Here is a 23,001-nt window from a genome sequence, read left to right on the forward strand (position 1 = left end):
CATATTGTCAAACTCATTAGGACAAGTAAGGGATTCTCTGAAAGGATTACAATAAAATAATTTTATCGGGATCGTACTCGTATAGATTAGGAATTTCGTATAGGTTTATAATACGGCAGTCAAGTCAGGGCCGGATCGGAATACCCTAAGAGGGCTACGATGAAGCGACCAAGTCAGGACCGTATCGGGATTTCATTACAAGGGACCCTTTTTAATACCTGATCGGGGCCTTATATAGATATCGTAACAGGGCATCTCTAGCTACGATTTTATCTAGGAGAAAGTCACATTCAGTCTATTATTTGTCCAGTTAATTCCACTGAAAATGGGAAAGAAAAAAATTTTGGAAGTTGAATCCTGAAAAGTGTGAGGATATCATGAATGTATTTCCAAATATACTTTGCTAATGTACGTAAAATTTGTAACGTAAGTTGGGTCGCATATACTTTTGCTTCACTCACCCCATTATTCTAATTTTCAGTTAATTGCTGATGGTATCTGCACTTGAGGGTAGTAATTTTCATTTTAATTAGTACTCGAGGTGCAACAATTACGTCCCTACATTTTAGTACCTTTACGCAAGAACGCCGTAATGGCTCGTTAACTTGAAATAAGTGAATTAACCTTGTTAGAGGTGAATAGGGCAAATATGGGGTCATATTTCGAAGTCGTAAGTGCATATTTGCTGACTCTGACCATAATTTAGAAAAAAAAATCCCTTATCCATTTATAAACCATAACTATACAGTTAAAAATTGAAAAATTAGTGTTTTAATAAATAGGGGTGGATTAAATTTAAGACACATAAGCAAAGCGAAAGTCCTTCCATATTCGATGCGAGTCCACATACAGCATTTAGAGCTGAATCAGGATAGCATCAGTAAATAATAGTATCAAGCTCGAAAATAGCCAATGTTTGCTATATATATTATATATTCAATAAATTGCCCTAACTTATTTTTAATTTCAGGTAAGTGAAGCTACATTCCTTGGCCCTTTTTTGTTCGCAAATGTGCAAAAGAGATGAAGCAGATTCGTTATTTGCAACTCATTTACAATGCGCTGTATGAATTCAAATGTGAGTAAAAATTGATTATTCCTTTAAAATTGTTAACTTGGTAGATATTGCTCTTGGGTGGTTAAGTTTGAAACGTAAATCTACCAAAAGTAAACATTTTATCGTCACTAAATTACTTAATAATTTGTGTTTACTCATTTTCTTGAATATTCAAAAACAGGAAACAAATATCTGTCTAGCATGATCTCTATTATAATCAATAGAAGAAAGCTACTCTGAGCATTTTCAAATGTAGGCAACGAATTGGTTATTATTCTTTTCTAAAGATATTTTGTTTAAAATTAGTTTCAATTAAACAATTACAATTAATGTCCATCGAAACTTTTAAGAAGCAAATATTATTTGGTAAAACAGAAATCGTTTTCACAAATATAGCTTTGGGAAATCATCTAATAATGTTCTTTTCAATTTCTCATGGGTTGTCAAAGAGTCATCATATGAGAGCTGATTTTCTTACAATTGTCAAATTGTAGTAGCTAAAATTGTGCAAAAGGACTTTCCCTTTTATAGTTATCTAAATCGCATCGTGTTGTTTAACTTAAGCGCAAACAACATGCAAATTCTTGTTATTCTTAAGTTCTTGCACCCGCGCCGGTATTCGCGTATGTATGTAGATATTACATATGTGCGGGAATTTTGCAGTAACAAGATTGTAATCTATAGTTTAACGACGCGATGGTAGTGATTGTATGGTTAGAAAGAGTAACGTAAGCCACATAAATTACAAGCATAAAGTGTTAAAGCGATTCTCATCCATCTAGTGATAGATCATTCGGCACGAACATACAAGTTGTCGATAACGTTGAAGTGTCTGGAACATAAATTCTCCCTAGTTCCTCCATAGAAGTCGCGGGTGACGGAAAGACAAAGCCAATTTATTACTATCTTTGAGAAGTCAGGCGACTGGAAGGACAGAAAATGCTGATTTTATGGAAATGATAAGCTCGTGGGCGTTTACTGTTTTATTTTTGTCATTAATCAAACGCGATACGATCTGAAACAATGTATCCCTTTCTCGTCATTCATTCCCAAGGTATGATATGTCAATAAAAGAGAACAGAAAATTTCTGATTTATTGTTATCCGGCTCTTTTATCCAATTTAGAAACACCTGTCAAGGGTTCGTTCTCGATACGAAAATGGAAAAGCATAAAGGCGCTGCCCTTGACGATAAATGTTCTATTACCTACCTATGCATATCACAGATTGAAAACGTTACTTTGATATTAATTTTATTGTAACTAAGCTGCTTTCAGCCCCTATCTTTTTAAGTAGTCAGTTAGTTACATAATCTTGTAGTTAGATTTATTCCAAAAAGTAGGTGTAACAATAAAAAAGAAGTTTCATAGAATCGAAGTAACATAAAGAGGCATGAAAGACATAATTTTAACTTTGAAACTTTCTTCAGTTTAACTAATAAAAGTGGACAATTTTGACCGAGTATTCAGTATTTAATAACGGTAATTTTACTACATGCTATACCCATTAATATGTAGTATTGTCTGATGGAAACTTACCAGCTTAGTTAGAATAATGATTAATACAATTGCGCACATATTTCTGTGACAAGATGTTAAATATGTAGGGATGAGTTACAATGATAGAAGAGTTATACTTAGTTTGTATAAAGAGCAACAGGCAGTTATAGATATGGGGCTGCAACGTAGAGAAGTAAGTATTAGGAAGGGAGTCAGACAGGGGTGCACACGGTCACCGCTGCTTTTTCATCTATACATCGAAGACGCGATCAACATCATTAAAGACTGTACAACTGTAGGGATAGATATACAGGGACAAAAGATTAGTATGCTTAGATTTGCAGATGATATAGCAGTATCAGCATATAGAAAGGAGGAGTTAGAGATAGCTTTAAATAAAATGGAAGCGGTATTGACAGATCAGTACTGTATGAAAATAAATAAAAGTAAAACTAAAATACTGATATGCAAGGGAAGAAAAAGTAGGGAAAGAGCGAATATAAAGATAGGAGACGAAAAATTAGAAGAAGTGGCTGATTTTAGATACCTAGGAAGTCAGATAAGTCAGGATGGAAGGAGTAGTAGGGATATAAAGCAGAGGATAGCGCAGGGTCGTGTCGCCTTTAATAAAAAGAAGTCACTTCTATGCTCGCGAACGGTTAATTTAGAAATTCGAAAAAGGTTGTTAAAGGTGTATGTTTGGAGCACGGCGCTGTACGGGTGCGAAACATGGACAGTGGGCGCGGCGGAAAAGAAAAGGTTAGAAACGTTCGAAATGTGGTGTTACAGGCGAATGATGAGGATACCGTGGATAGAGAAGGTTAGAAATGAAGAGGTATTAGAAAGAGTAAGAGAACAGAGGACTCTATGGAAGTCAATAAAAAATAGGTGAGATAGGTTAGTAGGACACCTTTTCAGGCATGAAGGTCTAGTCAGAGACATATTAGAGGCAAAAACGGATGTTAGGAGGGGCAGAGGTAGACCTAGATTAGATTACTATTCGCAAATAGTGAAGGATATGGGTTACTCTAGCTTTAGGGAAATGTGAAGATTAGCGCAGGATAGGAAAGAGTGGAGGTGCGTGTCCAACCAGTCTTAGGACTGACGACCTTACGATGATGATGATGATGATAGGCTGAGTTTTGAGACTCTACTTTCGACTGAGTCTTTAACTGAGGACAACAAACTTTAGATTTCCAAACGTATCGTTGAATTTTGGGTAATGGCATCCTACTGTGCGAAATCATTCGTATGTACGGAAACGATCACAATCTAGTAAATTTTGCATAAAGAGTCCATTGTCACAGCCACGTACATGTGTATATACCTGTTTGGCATTTAGTATCAGTGAGCTCGACATTTAGCCCTTGTGCAGCAACAGTCTCATTTCGGAGTTCCTGTAAGCCGCTCTGCCATTACGTTTGGTCTGCTGAGTGAGAAAGGATTAATCCAATAGCTAGAAACGCTTGGAGAACGAACTTTGTACGAAAGCGTCTCTATAACGAAAGTTACATGGAAATGGGAGCGTCTTGTTACCCGAAGTGCAAATTTACACCGGAGGGCACTTAAGACAATGGTGCAAAAAGAAACAATCGCGCTTTCCCTAATACGCCGATAGCATCCGACATCCAGGAGAAGGTTACTTATTCAGTGAAATGCCACCGTATTCTCCAATATCATCTCCGGTGCTTCCGCAATGCGATCGCCAAGAAAAGTAACGACAAAATTTCAGGATCTTAAGAAAATAGTTTTTGATTAGGTGTTAAATTTCATTCATTTGATTCGTGTTTTACAATTTCTCGTTTTCACGGCCGGTAGGTGCCTATTGTTAGATGAAACAGGTTGAATTTCTCTTCGTTGACCATGATACAAAACGAAGCACCACCAAGAAACTCAGTCTGCTCCATCTTTTACAAATAAATATGCTAATATGCGGTCGTTTGGAAAAATGTTGTTGATGTGATGGACGAAAAGAACTCCTTTTATTGCTCCAAAATAAACTGATATTTTGCCGATTTAGTCAAAGTCAGCTAATACATGAATCGACCTGACAAGCAATTTACTGTCTTCTAACTTTTTAAATGTTATCGCAGAATTTGTTCCCTCTGAAATCGTAAACAACTTGGAGATATTGATCCGCGGAGTCTGCTCCAGTTATCTGCTTCGAATCAGTCCTTTATACCACCTACACCAAATTTCCTGGTGGTAACATATAAAAATAGAATTTTAAAATATCTTTATTAAGATGTATGTTCCTTAGCGGTAATCAATAGAAGTAATCAACAGCAATTCCAGTACTAACAAATTCTCTTCTTCGTAATGTAAAGCAGTGAAATTCAAGGCTGTTCAATATAGAAATTGAACTGTGGTATTGCATGGGTTCTATAATAATTGATACCTAATTGTCTGTGTTGTAAAATGAAATGAAATTTTGTGAAGGTTGAGTGGTAGTCGTATCAAATTATACGAAAAAGATAGATTAACTCAAAAATTGTTTTAATATTATATTTCAAACTTTATTGCTTCCATCCGAAGAAGCGGATGTAGGTACCTATTATATATATTATTGAAGGAAATATAGCAGTATTAGCATCTAGCAAGGAGGACCTATGGATAGCTTTAAATAAAATGGCAGCGGTACTGACAGATCAGTACTGTATGAAAATAAATAAAAGTAAAACTAAAATACTGATATGCAAGGGAAGAAAAAGTAGGGAAAGAGCGAATATAAAGATAGGAGACGAAAAATTAGAAGAAGTGGCTGATTTTAGATACCTAGGAAGTCAGATAAGCCAGGATGGAAGGAGTAGTAGGAATATAAAGCAGAAGATAACGCAGGGTCGTGTCGCCTTTAATAAAACGAAGTCACTTCTATGCTCTCGAACGATTAGTTTAGAAGTTCGAAAAAGTTTGTTAAAGGTGTATGTTTGGAACACGGCGTTGTACGGGTGCGAAATATGGACAGTGGGCGTGGCAGAAAAGAAAACGTTAGAAGCGTTCGAAATGTGGTATTATAGGCGGATGATGAGGATAACGTGAGTAGAAAAGGTTAGAAATGAAGAGGTATTGGAAAGAATAGGAGAACAGAGAACTCTATGGAAGTCAATAAAAAATAGGCGAGATGGGTTGGTAAGGCACCTTCTCAGGCATGAAGGTCTAGTCAAAGACATATTAGAGGCAGAAACAGGAGTTAGGAGGGGTAGAGGTAGACCTAGGTTAGATGACTGTTCGCAAATAGTTAAGGATGTGGGTTATTCTAGTTTTAGGGAAATGCGAAGATTAGCTCAGGATAGGAAAGAGTAGAGGTGCGTGTCCAACCAGTCTTAGGGCTGACGACCCTATGATGATGATGATTGAAGGAAAACCAACAGATACCTAGTACGTACCTAGGTAATTTTATTAAGTAGGTGCAAGTGTTATAAGATTGGTTTTAAATTTCGATATGAAAAAGAAGCTAATTTCTTTTGGCTTTATCTTGCTTAATTATGGTTGAATAATGAACTGAAAATGACGTTCACTTTTCTTACCAATTTAATTCGCTTCCCCTTCCGGTTTTTCGTTCAAGATAAGCCTTTTCTATTTCCATTCGCAGGCAATTTTAAAACGGAGGATTTTCACGATGATAAAGCTCTTTTTACCGAAGAGTTTCATTTACATGGGAACAATAAAAGAGGAAAGTCTCAAATAAATTAACTCGCGCGTGATATAAAAGCAATTAATCTTAGCTCGAACAACTATTCATTATCGCAGATATCGGCAAAACTGACTGTTATGAATTGCCCTATTAGTAAGACATCCCTATGCGTTCGAACCAGTAATTTGTTAATTTCTAACATTGCCCGCGGTCATTTGCATACACCAACACATATATATATATATCTGTATAAAACGACGGCTAAAATATACGCACAATACGAGTTGGTACTGTTGTAACTAATTGTAAGTCTATTCCGTAATAAAAATAAATCACAAAATGTGCATCAGAATTAATTAACAAGTATAAAACATTGTTTTGCGAAACGTATGATGGAAGACAAGCAACGAGAACAACAAAATTTATGTTAAAATGATTGCCTAAAATATTTTAATGAGGTCGCCAATCACTTGTATCATTTAATTCATAAAAACGAGCATATTTTCGATAGTTTCGTATACTTACACAGGCTTGCTTAAAAATGAGTTTAAAAAGTTTATAAAACAATTAAAATGTATATCCAATCAAAGCTTAGGCTTTCTACGCTTTCTAAAAAAGAGTGCAGGACGACTGGTCGTACGGTTCACGCGAGTTTTGACTAAAATGTACGCCATGGATTATGGATACCATGGATTTTCGTGAATGATGGCATTCTTAAGGACAACTATTTCGCGAGTATGTTAAACTTATTAAGGTACGTGTCTATCAGTAGGTGCAGGTAACTCTAAATCATCTAAAAGTTCCTCTCAGCACTGCTGTTTCGAGTTCGAGAGCCTTTTATTATCCTGAATGGGCATTACGTATACAGATAGACAAACAAAAATGTTTAATATTAACGATTATCTGTAGGTATTTGGAATGTATAAACAATTGTTTTTGAAATTACCATAGGTAATGTTAAATAGTTTAACCGGTTTGGTGGATGCGCCGGGAAACTGTAACATTCAAAGAAAATGCAGCGTGTGCAGGATTTAACACTATCGGGGAAAAATTAAGTTTGCACTTATTCGCAGTGGTAATTGTATTGAAATGTTACTTTGAGGTTTTTGGAAGCCTATGACTTATCGAGTTTCTCATATTTACAATTTACCACTTCACCTAACTAGTTCGAAAGTGAAGTGAAGTTTTAAGCTACCGCCCGCATTTAACGAGACCGAAACGTGGAAAAGTCCCCAACCGAACTTTTCCACGTGTAGATCACCCTTAGCAAAACTTTCTTCTTTAACGCTTTCTGAAGTACAATCTTTTATAAGTCCCGGCTCGTTGCAGACACAAATCAATCCCGTTGAAGTTGATTTAAAAATCATACTGAGCGTTAAAACTTTTTTCTTTATCATTAAAGGAAGGAACGAGCAAGCGCATTTAGATCGAAAAAGGTACCAAACGAACTGAACTTCATCATTCTCTCGCGTTAACGTACCGGCAACGTGGCAGGAATACCGACTTGAAGCAAATTTTGTTTAAAGGAGATTTGCTTTTCTATTAACTCGACGACGAAAAGCGACGTTAGCATACTACAAACTGACATTCTTCATAAACTGTTCACACCATGCTCCGAATAGCAATTGATGAAGTGATGAAACGATGTATGTCATTCCTGTCGGGCAATGATTGACCCTTTAACATTATCCCACAGTCATTAAGCTCCCTATCGCTTAATTAAATCGATTCAATTAATAGTACAACAGGTAACAACAGGAATTGCACGTTATACGAGGATTGCACTGAAATATATGTTTACTCGAGCTTTTTCCTGGTTCTAAAATTGAAGTAGCTCAGTAAGTTTATAAAAATCTAAAGTACTTAACGAGTCATATCTATGGGGATAATTATTTTATTTATAGTGTCAAAGCTAGCACAAACTAATGTGTACATATTTTATTACACTTGTCGTATCCATTTCCGCATGTTCTATAGGGATTTAAAATACATTTATTCAGAACATTTGCCTGATTTATTAATGTGAAAATACATTTTTAATTTTCCATCCACTATAAACTACTTCAGATTGATGAAGGAAAGTGGCTCAGTGGTTAGAGAGTTAGAGCGTAAAGCCAAAGGTCCCGAGTTCAATTCTTGGCTGGGGTGTAACAACAGCATCAAAAATTCTCCCATATTAACCTAAGGTAATTTGCAGTGGATGGAAAATTGAAAATGAGTTTTCATATTAATCACTATTGCCTGATTCTTGTACCCATTGCTGCTAACAGTCGTAGGTTAATGCCCACATAAAATTTTCTTAGAAAAATTGCTACTATTGTTATTGTAGTAATGGAAAACATTAAAAATGAAAGCTAAGGGTTTTTCTCAATGAATTCAAACTTGAATCTTAAGTTTTAAAAGAAACATGTGATGACACTTACTTATGCTGCACTTTACATATAATTTATTTAGAAAGCAGGAAGTACACAAATATGTACGTATGTACTTACACATCAAAGTGAATTCAGTGTCATATCTAATTTTTCCGAGACGGTTTATTATACATCTCTATATACTGAGAGTCACACGTATGTTAGGTACCACAGTTCAAGGATTCAATAAGCACTTCTACAACACTTTTGCTCGTAACATGCATATGTATGTGTAACTATGTGACGTTAATGTCTTAATTTTCCAACTAATTAAGATAAAGCTCTCACACAACCGTTGCCAATTTTATTTTAATTAATAAATATGGAAACCAATTATAAAAGAATTAAAAGAATCCAAGCATTTTTTCTTAAAATATGCCTAAAGAAATGTGCCTAAATGATTATACGAAAGCACAATAAGGTAACGATTATTTTCAACTAATTTGAATATTAAAGGCATGTTTTACAGTTAATGTGACATTAATATTATTCATAAGAATTTCATTAAAATACTCTTTAATTGTTTATTGAAATTAACACCGACAATGACACGATTACCTCAATAATTTTGATTCAAGAGCTGCAATCTTAAGAAATTCTCTTTATTAGAATGGGCTATTGTTGAGAAATCAAAATTGCTGCGCACAATAAAAATCAATGATAAACGAGTCTTTCCTATTTTTATTTTGTTTTCATGCAAAATATCAAACGATCCGTGTTGTAAACTGTTTTAATTATTTTTTATGTTGGACATTTACTGCTTTCTATACGGTTATTTGCAAGTAAAATGTGAAAATTAGCGCCCTCAATGATCTCTTTTGCATATGCATCGCCACACGCTCATAACGACTGCGGAATTTATAAGACCATGATTTCTTAATTGCCAAATAAAAGCAAAACCTATAGGCCATGTCATTAATAAAAATATGATACAATACAACTCAAAAGGAGGTACCTATATATCAGATAAAATTTCTGTTTTCAGACGGTTTTGTTTGACTGATTCGTAATCAATTTAACAGTCATTTTTAATTAGCCCATTTCTATTGCATAAACTTAAACGACTTACGTATCAATAAAAAATATGCTATTTAAATTTGCTTGCAACTTTAGTTAATAACTGCACCACGAAGGACAGAAATACTCATATATGAAAAATAAGTTACATATTGCGCAAACATCGCAAAAGTAGGAAAGGGCGGATGTCCTTAGTAACTTTAAGTTGTATCAGACATATTACTTCCTTTAAATTCCCTTAAAACCGTTGATAACCTTATGGACTTTTGATAACTATAATGTGACTTGTTAATTTTATTCTTACACGATAACAAAAAATGCTTTTTTATCTGAGTATAAAAATGGAATACAATCAAAAGCTTAGACAGTTTTGAGTGGGTAGGTTTCCCTACCTAGTCGGTTATATTTTTCTTTTGCCATCAATTTTATACTTAAATTAGTGACAAAACCTATAGGTACAAAGTTGTGGAAGTTTATAGAAAACCATTCCTGGAAAGCAGACAGTTGGAATTACATTATAATAACTTAAACTTTTCGTAGAATCAATTGAAGCAGACCACTTACTCGTAAATATAATTCTCATGCCTTTGATCTTCTTCTTGTAAAAAATCTAACAAAATTTCAATCATCCATTCGAGAATTCTCAGAATTTTATCTTATAAAAGGGTAGGTACCCAATACGAATTTAAACTAGAAAAGAACTTTGGAATGTATTCCATGCTAACGATTATTAAAACCAGTGTTGTATTTTTCTAGAAAAGTACCCTCGACGTAAACAAAATAATTAGTAAAAATGATCACAAAGTTTTTCCAACAAGTTATTGATTTCCATCAACGTGTGTATGTCATTAGCAATTGAATGGTTAAAGCGTGCTAAATGGTCAAGAGATTTTCTTCGTCTTATTGAATTCACAATTATACATTCGATTCAAGAAAATTTATTTTATTTCCCACTGTTTCTCTTGTATCCATTCATCAAGGGGATTTGCGTTTTCCCAACTCTTGCAAACTTTGCTCATCCATTTTAACGAGATATGTAAAATGTTGCTTCACGTGGCAACTTCGTAATCTTTGAAAAAAACATACAACATGGAAACAGGAAACTAATGGGAGGTAACCTAGAAAAATATAAAGTTTGACGAAAGGGTAGCCTAAACTTTTTCTTCACAGAATACTAAATCCGAATTGCATTTGAAGGAGATATGAGACCAAACGCATTTCCATTTTGGAAATCTATTTACACTTGGAGTACTGCGTACTAAAAAGATTGTTTTTAACTATAATGTCAACGTTTACTGCCTAATTTTCGCGATAAATTAATGTTGCAAGTGCCTGTTTCTCTAGCGCCTCGTTAACATATGTCATATTACAAATCCATAGGTAATTATTCGTGCTGTATTCAGGGAACAAGAACAAGAAACAATCGAAACAATTAATAGCATATTCCACAGAACGGCAGTATGACTTATATTCCCAATTAGATATACGTATATAAATTATAATGACTTAAGGACTAAACGGTTGGGTATACAAGTTTTCCCATTTACTTACTAGGTTATTCATTTTTTATTGAAGCCGTAACAAATGTACAGTAATAAGCAAGCAATCGATAATTTTAACAATTTATTGATAATCAACAATTTTTTACGTCAATCATCACATCTGGTTTATTTAGCTTATATGAGCCTGTAAAAATACGTTAATTATAAACATTTCAACACAATTAAATATTTAAACGATTCTCATATATTGTACTGATTAGTAATACAAAAGGTTAATCCGTAGTGACAAGCGACAAACGAGTATATAGCGATCGAACGTTTATAAATATAAATGGAGTTTGCTCTCTCTTCTATTAAAAACAACGATCTCAATGGGCCAGCTAAAACCACGTCGCTGAATTCTCAGCTTATTCGGTTTTTTACGGCTTTTCTTTGTTTTTCTATGTTACGGTCTAGTGCCCGCGTGTCAGCCAAGATTGGCTGCCCTACACCGTTGTTTTTGTAAATTGTTTTCGCATTGTTCCAAACAACGCTTTAACTGACAAAAAAGCAGGTCAATTGTTTTTCAAGACTATACTCGTTCACATAAATAGAAATCGACAGTCTTAAAGTCGCCCTATGATTTGCCATTTTATTTGTTTACAGAAATTTTACGTTGCATGTCCTTCTCACTATTAGATGAATATTGAAAATACAGTAAATTAAATATTATTCAGAAGGTTTTATTTGATAAAACAATTCACAAGAGTAGAAATAACTAACCACACACATAACGTAGTAAACCATAAAAAAATGGTAAGACATAGGGCTGGCATAAGACGAGGCAGTATGGTATTTTCAAAATATGGCTCTAGTCATCGAAAAATTAATGAAAATTAGAGTCTTGTATTATTATTGTATACATGATTTTGATATCGCTTTGATTTATAAGTTTTACTAAAAGAAATCTTGGCGTAGACATTGAATATCCAAACGCTAAAGTATCAAAATGTATTTGAAATTAGTATTATAACTACAAGAGTACTTCAATAAGATTAGTAGTAAATGTATGAGTAAGTTTTTCGACTTGTTCATCTCGTTATTGTCTTTGTTTTCAATAGAAGACAAAACAAGGTCGATATATATATACTTGGTTTTTGCGATAGCCCAAAAAAATTTGCCAGTTACATTATACTAATGCCAGTTCGCGCAAGGCGAATTTACATATTCAGATAATTGCCCCAATTAGACACCGAATGGCTTTAGAATGCCTGTAGGTACTTCAGAGTTGAAGTAGTAATTTATTTAACTAATTTAGAGAGGGTTGGTGTCATATTTTCAGAGTTATGGTGGTGGTTTTGCTGTGGAATATCTAGCGGATTAAAACATCTGCGTTTTTATGTTTACAATAAACTCGTTATGTCCAAACCATACACGAGAAGTTTGACCTAAAAAGAGAGTACGGAATAAAAGTCCACCGACGAGCGTAATGGGCACATTAGGAAAGGAAATGTATGAAGTGAAGTGGAAAACCTACTTGCGTGGAAAATTTACTGAGAAACTTTTCTACTACGGTTAGCAGCGTTTAGGCCACGTTTATAGCCATGTGACGAAGTAATGCCAATCTTTCAAGATTACATTCGAACAGGCCTCCTTGATTACCGAACGAAGTTCCCAATTCAATATGTACCACACCGGCACGAAAAAAGTACGTCCTACCTATGTGATTGGAGCAAATAGTATTCTGCTCCATTAGAGTTTTACGACCGAAATTTCGCGTTGGACCGGTTGTAACGAGCACAAATAAAACGATCGTAAAACTTTTTATGTATTATACATGTATGCCATTATATTCACATATATTCGAGATATAAATTTTTAAGAGGCATATTAACTGCACTGTTAATATTTAAATTGAAATTGAATATCATATTTCATAAAATATCAACGCATACTTATCGACAATGTAGGCACGTATTTGGTAGGTAATAGGTACTGATTGAAGGTGTGAATAAATAAAATATAATAAATTTTTCCCTTGTTTCAGAATAAGAAAAAAAAAAATCAAAACCCGTAAGGGCTAAAAACATTTTAATTTTTTAAATAAAATGTATCTTCAAAAGACTTACACCTAAGACGAAACGACGGTATAAATTGTGAATCATTAAAGATATTTATACAAAATTGGTGACATCTGAAAGATCGAAATCGCGATCTGCGTCTGAATTTCTGACCATTGTAAATTTTGGCTAGTTAAAATAGATTGAGTCGTTTAAATTGAAGGTTTCTTATTTGTTTTCGCAATGATCTACAATCTTCGGTAAAATGGAACGCTATTTAAATATTCTGTCCCTCTTTTATGACAACGCAAAAATTACAATTTTCGATTGTAAATGACTGAGTTTACCATATAAATAGTAGAATTTATTAGGGAACTTGTAATAATCTCAATTTTGACATGTTTCTTTAAAAATTATTTCGAGTTTCTTAATTATTACAATCAAATTTGTAATATCAACTAAAATACCTAGCAAATTTATTTCAGCTGGGATTTTATGTTTACAAATTCGGATCGAAATTGTAATTTTTATTATTTTCGCTTACGAAGCAACGGGCTAGTGGGATAAATTGTAAATATCGCTTTAATATTTAGGTAAATTTTCATTTAACATTTTCTCCATGTTGATTAGCTAAAGGGTCCTCTATCTGTCCGTCTGTCTGTTATGTTAATATTAGAGTTATTTTTAAGTGCTGAGATTATACAAAACGATAAAATTACTTTTATTGACCATAATATAAAATTTAAATTACCGTGTTATTCCTATAACTGATATGGACCTAAAATGTACTCACATTTCCTAATACAATTAATCCTATAATGCGAGTATATAAAAGGTAATCCATGCAATAAATGGCCTCCATATTAGAAGTAAAATTATACTCATTTTCTACCATACAATTATAAACAATTGTCCATTTTTTATGGCCAGAATAAGACTACATAAAAGCCTTTGTACCCTTTTAGGGTGAAGTTTTCATAAAAACTTATTACAGACAAAATTTGCAAGTTTATTTAATGGTGCTACATGAATTTTATTGTCTTTTCGGGAACGGTTAATTTTGGAATTTTACGACATGTAATTAACACAATGTTTGTGAAATATCTTTCTTTTTGTTGCTGTGAATTATTAATAAAAATAAATTTTAAGACATACGAATTCAATAACTTCTAAAGGCATTACCTATTTTATTTAGAAATTAAAATACTTCAAGAAGGAACCCCAGAAACCAGTAAAAAAATACTTGACGATTATTGACTCACCTACCACTTTTGTTATACAAATATTACAGGTATTACAGATGGCACTAAACTTTTCTTTAATCGAAAATTATTTTCGTTAAAAATGCATTCATTCAGAAAACAACAGACTTGTTTTGATTTCACTTTTTCTCCTATTTCCTTTGGAATTGTTTTCTTCGTTCAGCACACGAATGAAAATGAAAGTTCCGAAAGAATTAAACACATCACACATCGGTGGGCACCAAGATATTACACAACTTTGCAATTCTCGAAAAGAATCCACCGCTAACTACCATAAACGAAAGTATTTTTTATTTTATTTTTGTGTTCAATTGTTTAATTGAAAAATTCAATCGCAAAACTAAAATGCGATACGCAGTTAACTATATATACTAGATATGATGCACAGTTTCCCTGGTGATTTAACCCGTTTGAGTTCGGTGGAAAGAATGGTCGAATTGACCCATGCTTTCCACTCATCGTTACGCTCGGGAAAACTATAACAATCGATTTGCATTAGCCATTGGTTCATTCCGGTCTCTTTAACAATCGAATCGCTTGTTTCTTGTGCACTGTTTTGNCTAACCTTACAAGTAAATTTATTTATGGCACATAATTCTTCGTGTTGTCTATTGTTAAATTGTTTCAGCAAAGCCATCAAGAAATTTCAAAGTAGTTAAAATAAATAAATATTATTAGAAATTGCTCATTGTTCCTTTTAACATGCCATGGTTGTCATTTTAGTCATTAAATCATAAAGGGGTTCCGGTAATTGGAAAATGGGTACAAGGTGTTGCAGCAAGTCAAGGATGTTTTCCTGCAATGGTAATGAAACTAATGAGAACATTATCATAAAGTCGGAAAACCATCACAACGCTGTTTACATTTTATCTATACGTATGAAAAGAAAAGTTTGAAGCGTTAAAATATCGTGGTTAGAGAAAAGGTTAGAAAGAAGATTAGAAGCAGAAACAGGATTTATAGGTAGGCCCAAATTAGATTACTGATCGTAGTTAGAGATGTGGGCTGCCCCAGCTGAGCGTAGGTGCAATTTACAGCATCAAAGATTAATTAGTTTATGACTTGCCCAACTTATTGGCTACACTTAAAACGACATAACATACAATCCTATATCGAATTCTCTATATTGTGAATGAGTCAATATGCTGTTAGCATTATTTTCGACGCTACAAAATCTGTTCGCAGTTTTACAGCACATACAGTTCGTTTTATAAATAATGCAAAAGCGTACGCATTCGTGGAACGTCCTCAATACGCGTGTGCTTTTAATTGTGACGCCATGGCAAAATGTGTTTGCATGAGGCGTCGAAGTGGTAGCATTGGAATCGTAGACAGCGAGTTTTAAAGGGCGAAGACGAAGCTAGTAATTATAAATACCCTCGTTTGCCGAGAGCTCCCGTTCTCATTTACGTTAATTTAATTTACGAGAATCTTGTTTACTGTCTCTGACACGTCCCGCCGAATAGAACGTCTTACAGCAACAGCCTGTGCGGTTTTGATGCTTTTCGGTGTAATTACAACGGAAAACAAATTCTTGCCATGATATTCCGCTGTCAAAACGATGTAACCCAACTTCCTGATGGTGAACCCTCATTAAAAATAACAGCACAAATAATCATCAGAAAAATAACAGAGGCGGCAGAAGAAGCTTTATTAACTAGAATCGATGAAGGTTTATGTAGTAGATGGTGGTGGTGGCTCCATACACAAATTTTAAATTGAAGAGATGAGAAAAAATAATCTAAGAGCTTTTCTATCAACATTTTTCTTTCCTTATTCTATCATCTCTCATTAAAATGATCAAAACTTCTATCTCAGTATTAGTTACCGAAAGTTTTCTAAGTAAAGCCACCGGCCCAAATGTAAATCCTTTTAATGGATTCAGCGGTAACAAGAACCCTTCCGTAATAGGGTAGGTTGGATCTAAGAAGGGCTGAATTAATAAGGGAACCCATTAAAATATACTCTATCCTCAATGTATAATTTTCTCCTCAAAATGAATACAGAATTAAATAAGGATATTATAAATCGAATGATGGTTTCCGCAGGATCCACAATAGGGATTACACAATGTAATGAGATTTCCCCTTGTTGTAATAAAATTAACATATCAATGGTTATATTATTTGAAATAAGAGAACGTTTTCATGAGACTTGAAGCATATAAAATCAATTTATGAAACTTTGAGGAACCTGAATTTGACAAATACTTTAAGAAGACATGTGATATTCTTCATTCACAAGTTACTGTAAGTAATCCATTCGAACAGAAATTAAAATCTCCCAATCGACAACTAAACTGCTTCATTAAGAAATGTCAATTAATACCTTAGTACCTATGAATGTTTTGCAACACATGGCATTACACTTTAATCTAGGTTTATAAGTTATATGTTATTTTAAAGATGCACTTCCGGCACAGCTATCAATTAGTGATGATATGATTGTCGACATAATGTCAGATATAGTTGTTTACTTAAATGCCGCATCCTGTATTACTGGACTGTTACGACCGCATTGACTAAATAGTATAAGTTTTAAATTAGCAATAGATGCAGTAGAAGGTGCAAAAGTATTTAGATCTAGTTATTTCTATATTAAAGGTATGAATGAAGGACTTTTATTTATTATTATTCAGATCTTTGAAATATGGAATTCGAAACTTACGTGTCATCAATCATCCTGTAAACATTTACCAAAAGGAGTATAAAAAGCTACAGGGCTCATCTGAAGTTGAAAATTCAAACTGATGTTATAAATGATTACCTACATAGAAAAGTGATTAAAGTTTACGTTCTTTAGTTTATGAAGGAATCCTGCAACTTTTCAGTTAAATTATACGCCTGAGAAGCATAAGATCATATATTTCAATGACGAAAGTTCCAGTTGCGGTTTCTAGTTCTCGCGCCCATCGCCGTCGCCCCGGAAATAAGGAATACTTAAGTAATATACGGAATTTTCGTTGTCATGAATAAAAATTAAAACTTTGGAGTGCTTTAAAAGGGTCTAAACTTTCTGTTTGTGTCAAGTTTCAAATAAAGTTTTCAAAGTTTGCAAAAAGCACTTAATAAGAACTGCAAAAATATAATAAAGTATTCGTGCCTTTTTGGTTCTGGTGTAATAAATAAATGTTTCCCGCAATCCTTTTGTGAAGGATTTAAGTAAGTTATTTGTGTGTATTACAGCTTTAAATAAAGCACAATAGTGACACTTTTATTATAAGGATAGGATTTTGGGATGTATCGTGTCAATTCAGTCTTTAACGTCTCCGATTTCCGATACATTATCAATTTTACTCGAAAACATTTGCTAATGACTCGTTCTACATACACGTTGAAACCCTAATATATGGAACCCACTAAAAGGTACCTACTAAGGTTCCGGAAATACAATTATCACTGAAGATGTCGATGACCACACGAGAATTTCCTCCTTGTCGACGGATTAGCTTCTACGTTTCTGCTGCCTGTCAACTACCGGCTACTCCCCCTCGACTACCCTCGACAGACAATACTGACCTTTTCTTCATGTACAAGGCCTACTTGCCAAACCACACTTACCCCCAGATATCTATAGGTCCTTTAGCTTCCCCAACATTGAGAATTTATACTGAGTGACGCCATGACAAGGTAAAGATCCTGCAGGAACTTAAAAGACAACAATTACTTGTATTAAGATTCTTTTTTAATATGAGTTAAGCTTCATATTTCTTCACTGCTAATTACCATCCATCTACTTAAGTGTGTTATCTAATCGTGCAGACTTTTAATTGTTACTAATGTAAGATATAATTAAAAACAGGATGCCATTCTCAATAAATTGTATCATAAATACAGGTACAATTTGAGCAGCTTACTGGGGTTTTGTTGGATAGAAATTTAATTGGAATTGCATTATATCGAAAATTGAACTGGTAATAAAACATCGATATAGCGGTATCAATTATCCCCCCTCAATTATGTTTTCCCCAGCGAGCTTATACGTTATCTGAAAGTGTCGAACGAACGAACGAACGAACGAACGAAAGTCGGTCATTTGCGAAAATGCGTTTCCATCAATATTTAATTATGTGTACGAATGACCAATACATGAAACCAAACATTACAATTGCAGTAGAAATGACAATAGAATAACTACCTTCCAAAAAGGTATGAGTATTCCAATCAAATTGCAAATTTGCTGCATACGTATTTACAAGTAAAATACACTATCGGGGCCGCTAGATTAAAAATAAAACACGAAGTAAAATGTTTTCTTTGAATTTACATCCACGACAGTTTAAGTATCACCAAATTGTTCAGGAATATGATGCAACATAGGAAGCTTTGGTAACGAGCACTAAAAGCTCATTCAGTAATTGGTCAAACAAAACGTCGTCGTAACAATATGTCTTCTCTTGCATCGTTTTGAGGTAACTTAATTTAATGAATAATTTACCTTTTTGTTGATCTGTCTTCTATAATGTAGTCACAAAAATAACGGTAACTTTAATACCTTAAATTCTAACAGTATGCTCACAGATAACTAACTTCTTTTATCCGACAAGGGAAACCGTTTACTATTTGCTCAGCTTCCAGTATTTCAGAATCCGACCCATTAATACAAAGCTTTCTTGTAATAAAAATAATTTATGCCATCCCCCGAAAACGTCTTCGTTAACAATAATTCTAAACTTTTGTTTTCTTTGATTAATAGAAGTGCAGCTGCTTCAGCTCTCAAGTTTTCGGTTTCAGTCCGCAAATTTATGGGAACATAAATAATACAAAAGTACAGAGAGAACTGAGTATCTCTCTCTCTCTCTCTTTTTATCTCTTTATCTCTCTACCTTCTGGCTGCTAATACCGTGTGCCAGTTGAACGCTTCAAGAATTTCGGGAGCACGCACAGTCACATTCCGTAGGTATCCGCAGATCTAAAATAACATTGTGATATGTTTGGTAAGCACACGCGAAAAACAGATTTTATATTAAAATTGTTTAAGGAAACAAACTTTTTAGAAGATATAACTTTATTTATTTGAAAAACTCTTGGAATTACATAATGCGATAAAAATGCTCCTACAGAGGAGGTAGAAATATTTCAAAAATTTACTTTGGATGCATGAGGGCTTGAATAGAACATCTACCAATCGAGGATTGAGTTTGACAAATCAATATTCAAATTAGAAAAGAAAACTCTTTGAACATAATTGAATCCTATACAATGTGCCGTCAAGTTTACTGTTTGTAGCTATTTAACTCAGTATATTTTTGATTTTTAATCGACTGTAAACGACCAGAAAAAGATTGAATGATGGTTTATTTGCGATTAGGTATGACTGATTGTTTTCGCCCTGTTCTTGGAGAGTTAAAAATTCTCAAATCCATCCAAACAACGCTGATAAGATAGAAGGAGCAATGGGTCGTAAAAACCAATTCCTGATACGTTTCTCAGCCCAACGAACTCCATATTTTTTCCAATATTAAATATAAACCGTGCGGAAATGAACGTGAGATCTTCTCGAGAAATTTCACCAGTTGTGTCATTTGTTAGCTATTCAAGAGTATCTTCTTCTACATTAAGTACCGAATGGGGCTATTGTGAAATGCCGTTATTCTTTTACGTTCGTGACCATTACGAGTTTCATTCGTTTTTTTTTTTCAAGATATGGAAATTGTTTTGCCAAATGGCAAATCGATAGATTCTAGGTAGGTACATGAGTTGATATCTTGTCTTCATTTCGTCAACGATTACAGATTACTTATCTGATAAAAATCGATAGATTAGAGAACGTAATCGAGTTGTCCAATTTTGAAAATTCAACTGGCATAGTGAAATACCACCCCATAATATAAAAACAAAATTATCAATTAATTAATAACAATAAATCAATCAATCACGACAATAATGCAGTCGAGGCACTTCCCAGAACTTCTGTTTCATTAAGAAGAATTGAAGTATTATTTTGTAACCTACATAGGTAATTTGCTCACGCATCGGATACTAATTTAATTTCATTACAAAACACTGCTTTCGACTATGTCACCTTATAGCTACGTGACCCGATGGCTTTCGTACGAAATGCCAGAGTACAATAAGTACGAAATTGCGAACAAATTGTAACATCTTTGCAATCGATCCGAAGGTAACATTGCTGTAAATACACGAACAGGATCATATACGAAGGGGAATTGGCAAAGTGACGCTACAGTTAACACATATTTCGAACATAAATCACTTCGTAAACAGTTACTTATTCGATACACAAGCAGGTGTTGACGCAACAGATTTCTTTAGTGGCTACTTGTTAATGCTAGTGAAAAAGAAACGAGTCATCAGAAGTGACTCTTAATATGCCTACCAAGTAAATATTTAGTAGATTTAAGGTAGGCGCACACTGGAGCGCAACAGACGGATGAAGCACAGCGAAAAGGTATATTTAGTATGAATTTAAATGTGGTAACACACCTGACACGGAACGCACCGCATCAGAAGTAATGCGTTTCAGTTCCGAGTATTGAAATTTAAATGCGCCCCTGCATCTGGTAATAGTCAATGTGCCTCAGCATCTACATGAATTTTAACGGAAAAGTGATAACGGAGATACAAGAGTAGCTCCTGCAACGTCTCCTTGGACATCTAAAAGTACTTAATTGTAAAATTTTCAATCGTACTGTACATGACACTGTCAAATTAATTTTTTCTACTTAAAATTCAAGCAGAATACATCGAGCGATAACAAAGAAATGCAATCCTCTCTGCGATCCGTCAGTCCGCTCCGTTCCAGTGTGTACTTACCTTTAATTGGAACGGATCTTAAAAATTGAAAATTCAGGTAATTCTATTATGAATATAGTTGACTCTTCTGTTTTTCTATACTATTAAGTAATACATTTAATTAGAGCGACTTTTCTATTACTAACAATCCTTCAAGAGTAAACTTTTGAAAGTTCGATCACGACATAACGTCTGATGGAAAAGAACACAGATCGCCCGTTGATGGATAACCTTTTCGATTGCTTTACCTGTCCCTGGCAGTTGGTAAATGTTTAAAATTTGGCACTTCGTTAAAAAGCAATTTCAGTTCATGAACCTGTCAATATCGTTTGATTTATTTCTTTCTCGTTCTAAATACACCTTTACATACATACATTCATTGGGTACTATGCATAAGATATATTGTACTTTCGCTAAACTGGAACACAATGAACACAAAAAGTGTAGTAATAACATTGGATTCGTTTATGCGATTAAATGGTCATTGTATTTTTGATTATGTTAACTCACCTGTCAATAGAACGATGGAAACCAGGTAAGGCGTAAAATCGATTTTCCACTTTGCCATGCTAGCTGTCTCGCATACTATTAATGAAGAACAAAATTAGGCCTAGCGGTTGTCAAATTAACCTGCAAAATAAAGAAACACTTTGAAAGGTTCTGATCTCATTATTAATATCAAACAATAATTGAGATTACGTAATTCAGCTTTTTATTATAACCTAAATAAATTGGTTAAAAGGAAAGAGCATAGGAGACTAAATTGAGAATTTTGATTTTACTTTTTCATCAGCAAAATTATCATATTTAAGGTCTACATTAGAAACAAACAGAACTGATTTGTATAATAATAATAAATAACGTTATAGGCAAGGTACCGAGTTATCATTATAATTGCAACAATTATAAAGTATTCGTTCATATTTTCTTAATGTTTAAACAAGGACTATTTTATCCACTTAACAACTTCAAAATGTTAGCAATATCTATATATTCGGTATGTGTCAAGAAATACGATTTACAGTTACCTACTCTGAAAACGAATATCCTGCCTTTCGTACAGGATCAAAGGGAACAATGTTTAAGAGCATCTCAGAGAAAGCATTCACAACATGACATCAGTAAGTTGATACTACTCACCCCGTCTAAAGTTAAAATGATGTGAACCTTTTGACTGTGCCATGTGCTACAGCCATAAAGAAATCTTATTTTATTTTTCTTTTTTTTTTTGTAAAGGGAAATAGACATTGTGCTTTTATTTCTGTTGTAACTGTCTGTCCGTATATATCTAGTGCTAAGGTTCTAACCTTAACATCTACTTATATTATACGAGTATGTATATTATTTGTCTAAACTTATTAATTAATAATTTAAGTTCAATGTGTAGGTATCTAATTAATGAGCAATTAATAATTAAACTAAAACACTAACTAGTGTAGCTTCTCCATGTCGAAAGCATTTTATACGAACTCAAAATTTCAATAGGTGAATATACTAAAATTTCCACATTTTCCAGATACGTTACTTGATCTATTTACTGTAACTGCTTCAGCATTCGTTACTCAGTTTATTTTGCTTTTCATATTATAAATTCATACATTTAAAACCTTCTGTCACAAAAGCATATGATTAAAGCTTTATAATGGAGTGGTCAGATGAGTTTGATTTTAAAGGTTGTGCCTGAACTGAGTATACACATGACAAATAGGCACTCTTATGCATTAATGAGTAAAGTTATGTTGGGCACCGAAAAGCCACTAGATGATTTATTATTCCTTTTACTGATTTTCTGGTCACAGCCTTTCAAATTAACTCATATTAAA

The 23,001-nt window shown here is 33.8% G+C and overlaps 1 protein-coding gene across 3 annotated transcripts in view; it reads right to left on the reverse strand.

Annotated features, from left to right (window-relative positions):
• The window catches only part of LOC108741643 (mucin-17), a 90,891-nt gene that overhangs the window by 11,421 nt on the left and 56,469 nt on the right, over nt 1-23,001 (reverse strand). For all 3 annotated transcript variants that reach the window (XM_025973447.1, XM_025973446.1, XM_025973448.1), the window contains exon 3: nt 21,689-21,808. In XM_025973447.1, the coding sequence (XP_025829232.1) occupies nt 21,689-21,746 (58 nt within the window). In that variant the 5' untranslated portion in view covers nt 21,747-21,808. The remainder of the gene's footprint in view (nt 1-21,688; nt 21,809-23,001) is intronic.

This window comes from Agrilus planipennis, unplaced genomic scaffold (genome assembly GCF_000699045.2).
Source record: "Agrilus planipennis isolate EAB-ADULT unplaced genomic scaffold, Apla_2.0 scaffold194, whole genome shotgun sequence".
NCBI classification, from domain to species: Eukaryota; Metazoa; Arthropoda; class Insecta; order Coleoptera; family Buprestidae; genus Agrilus; species Agrilus planipennis.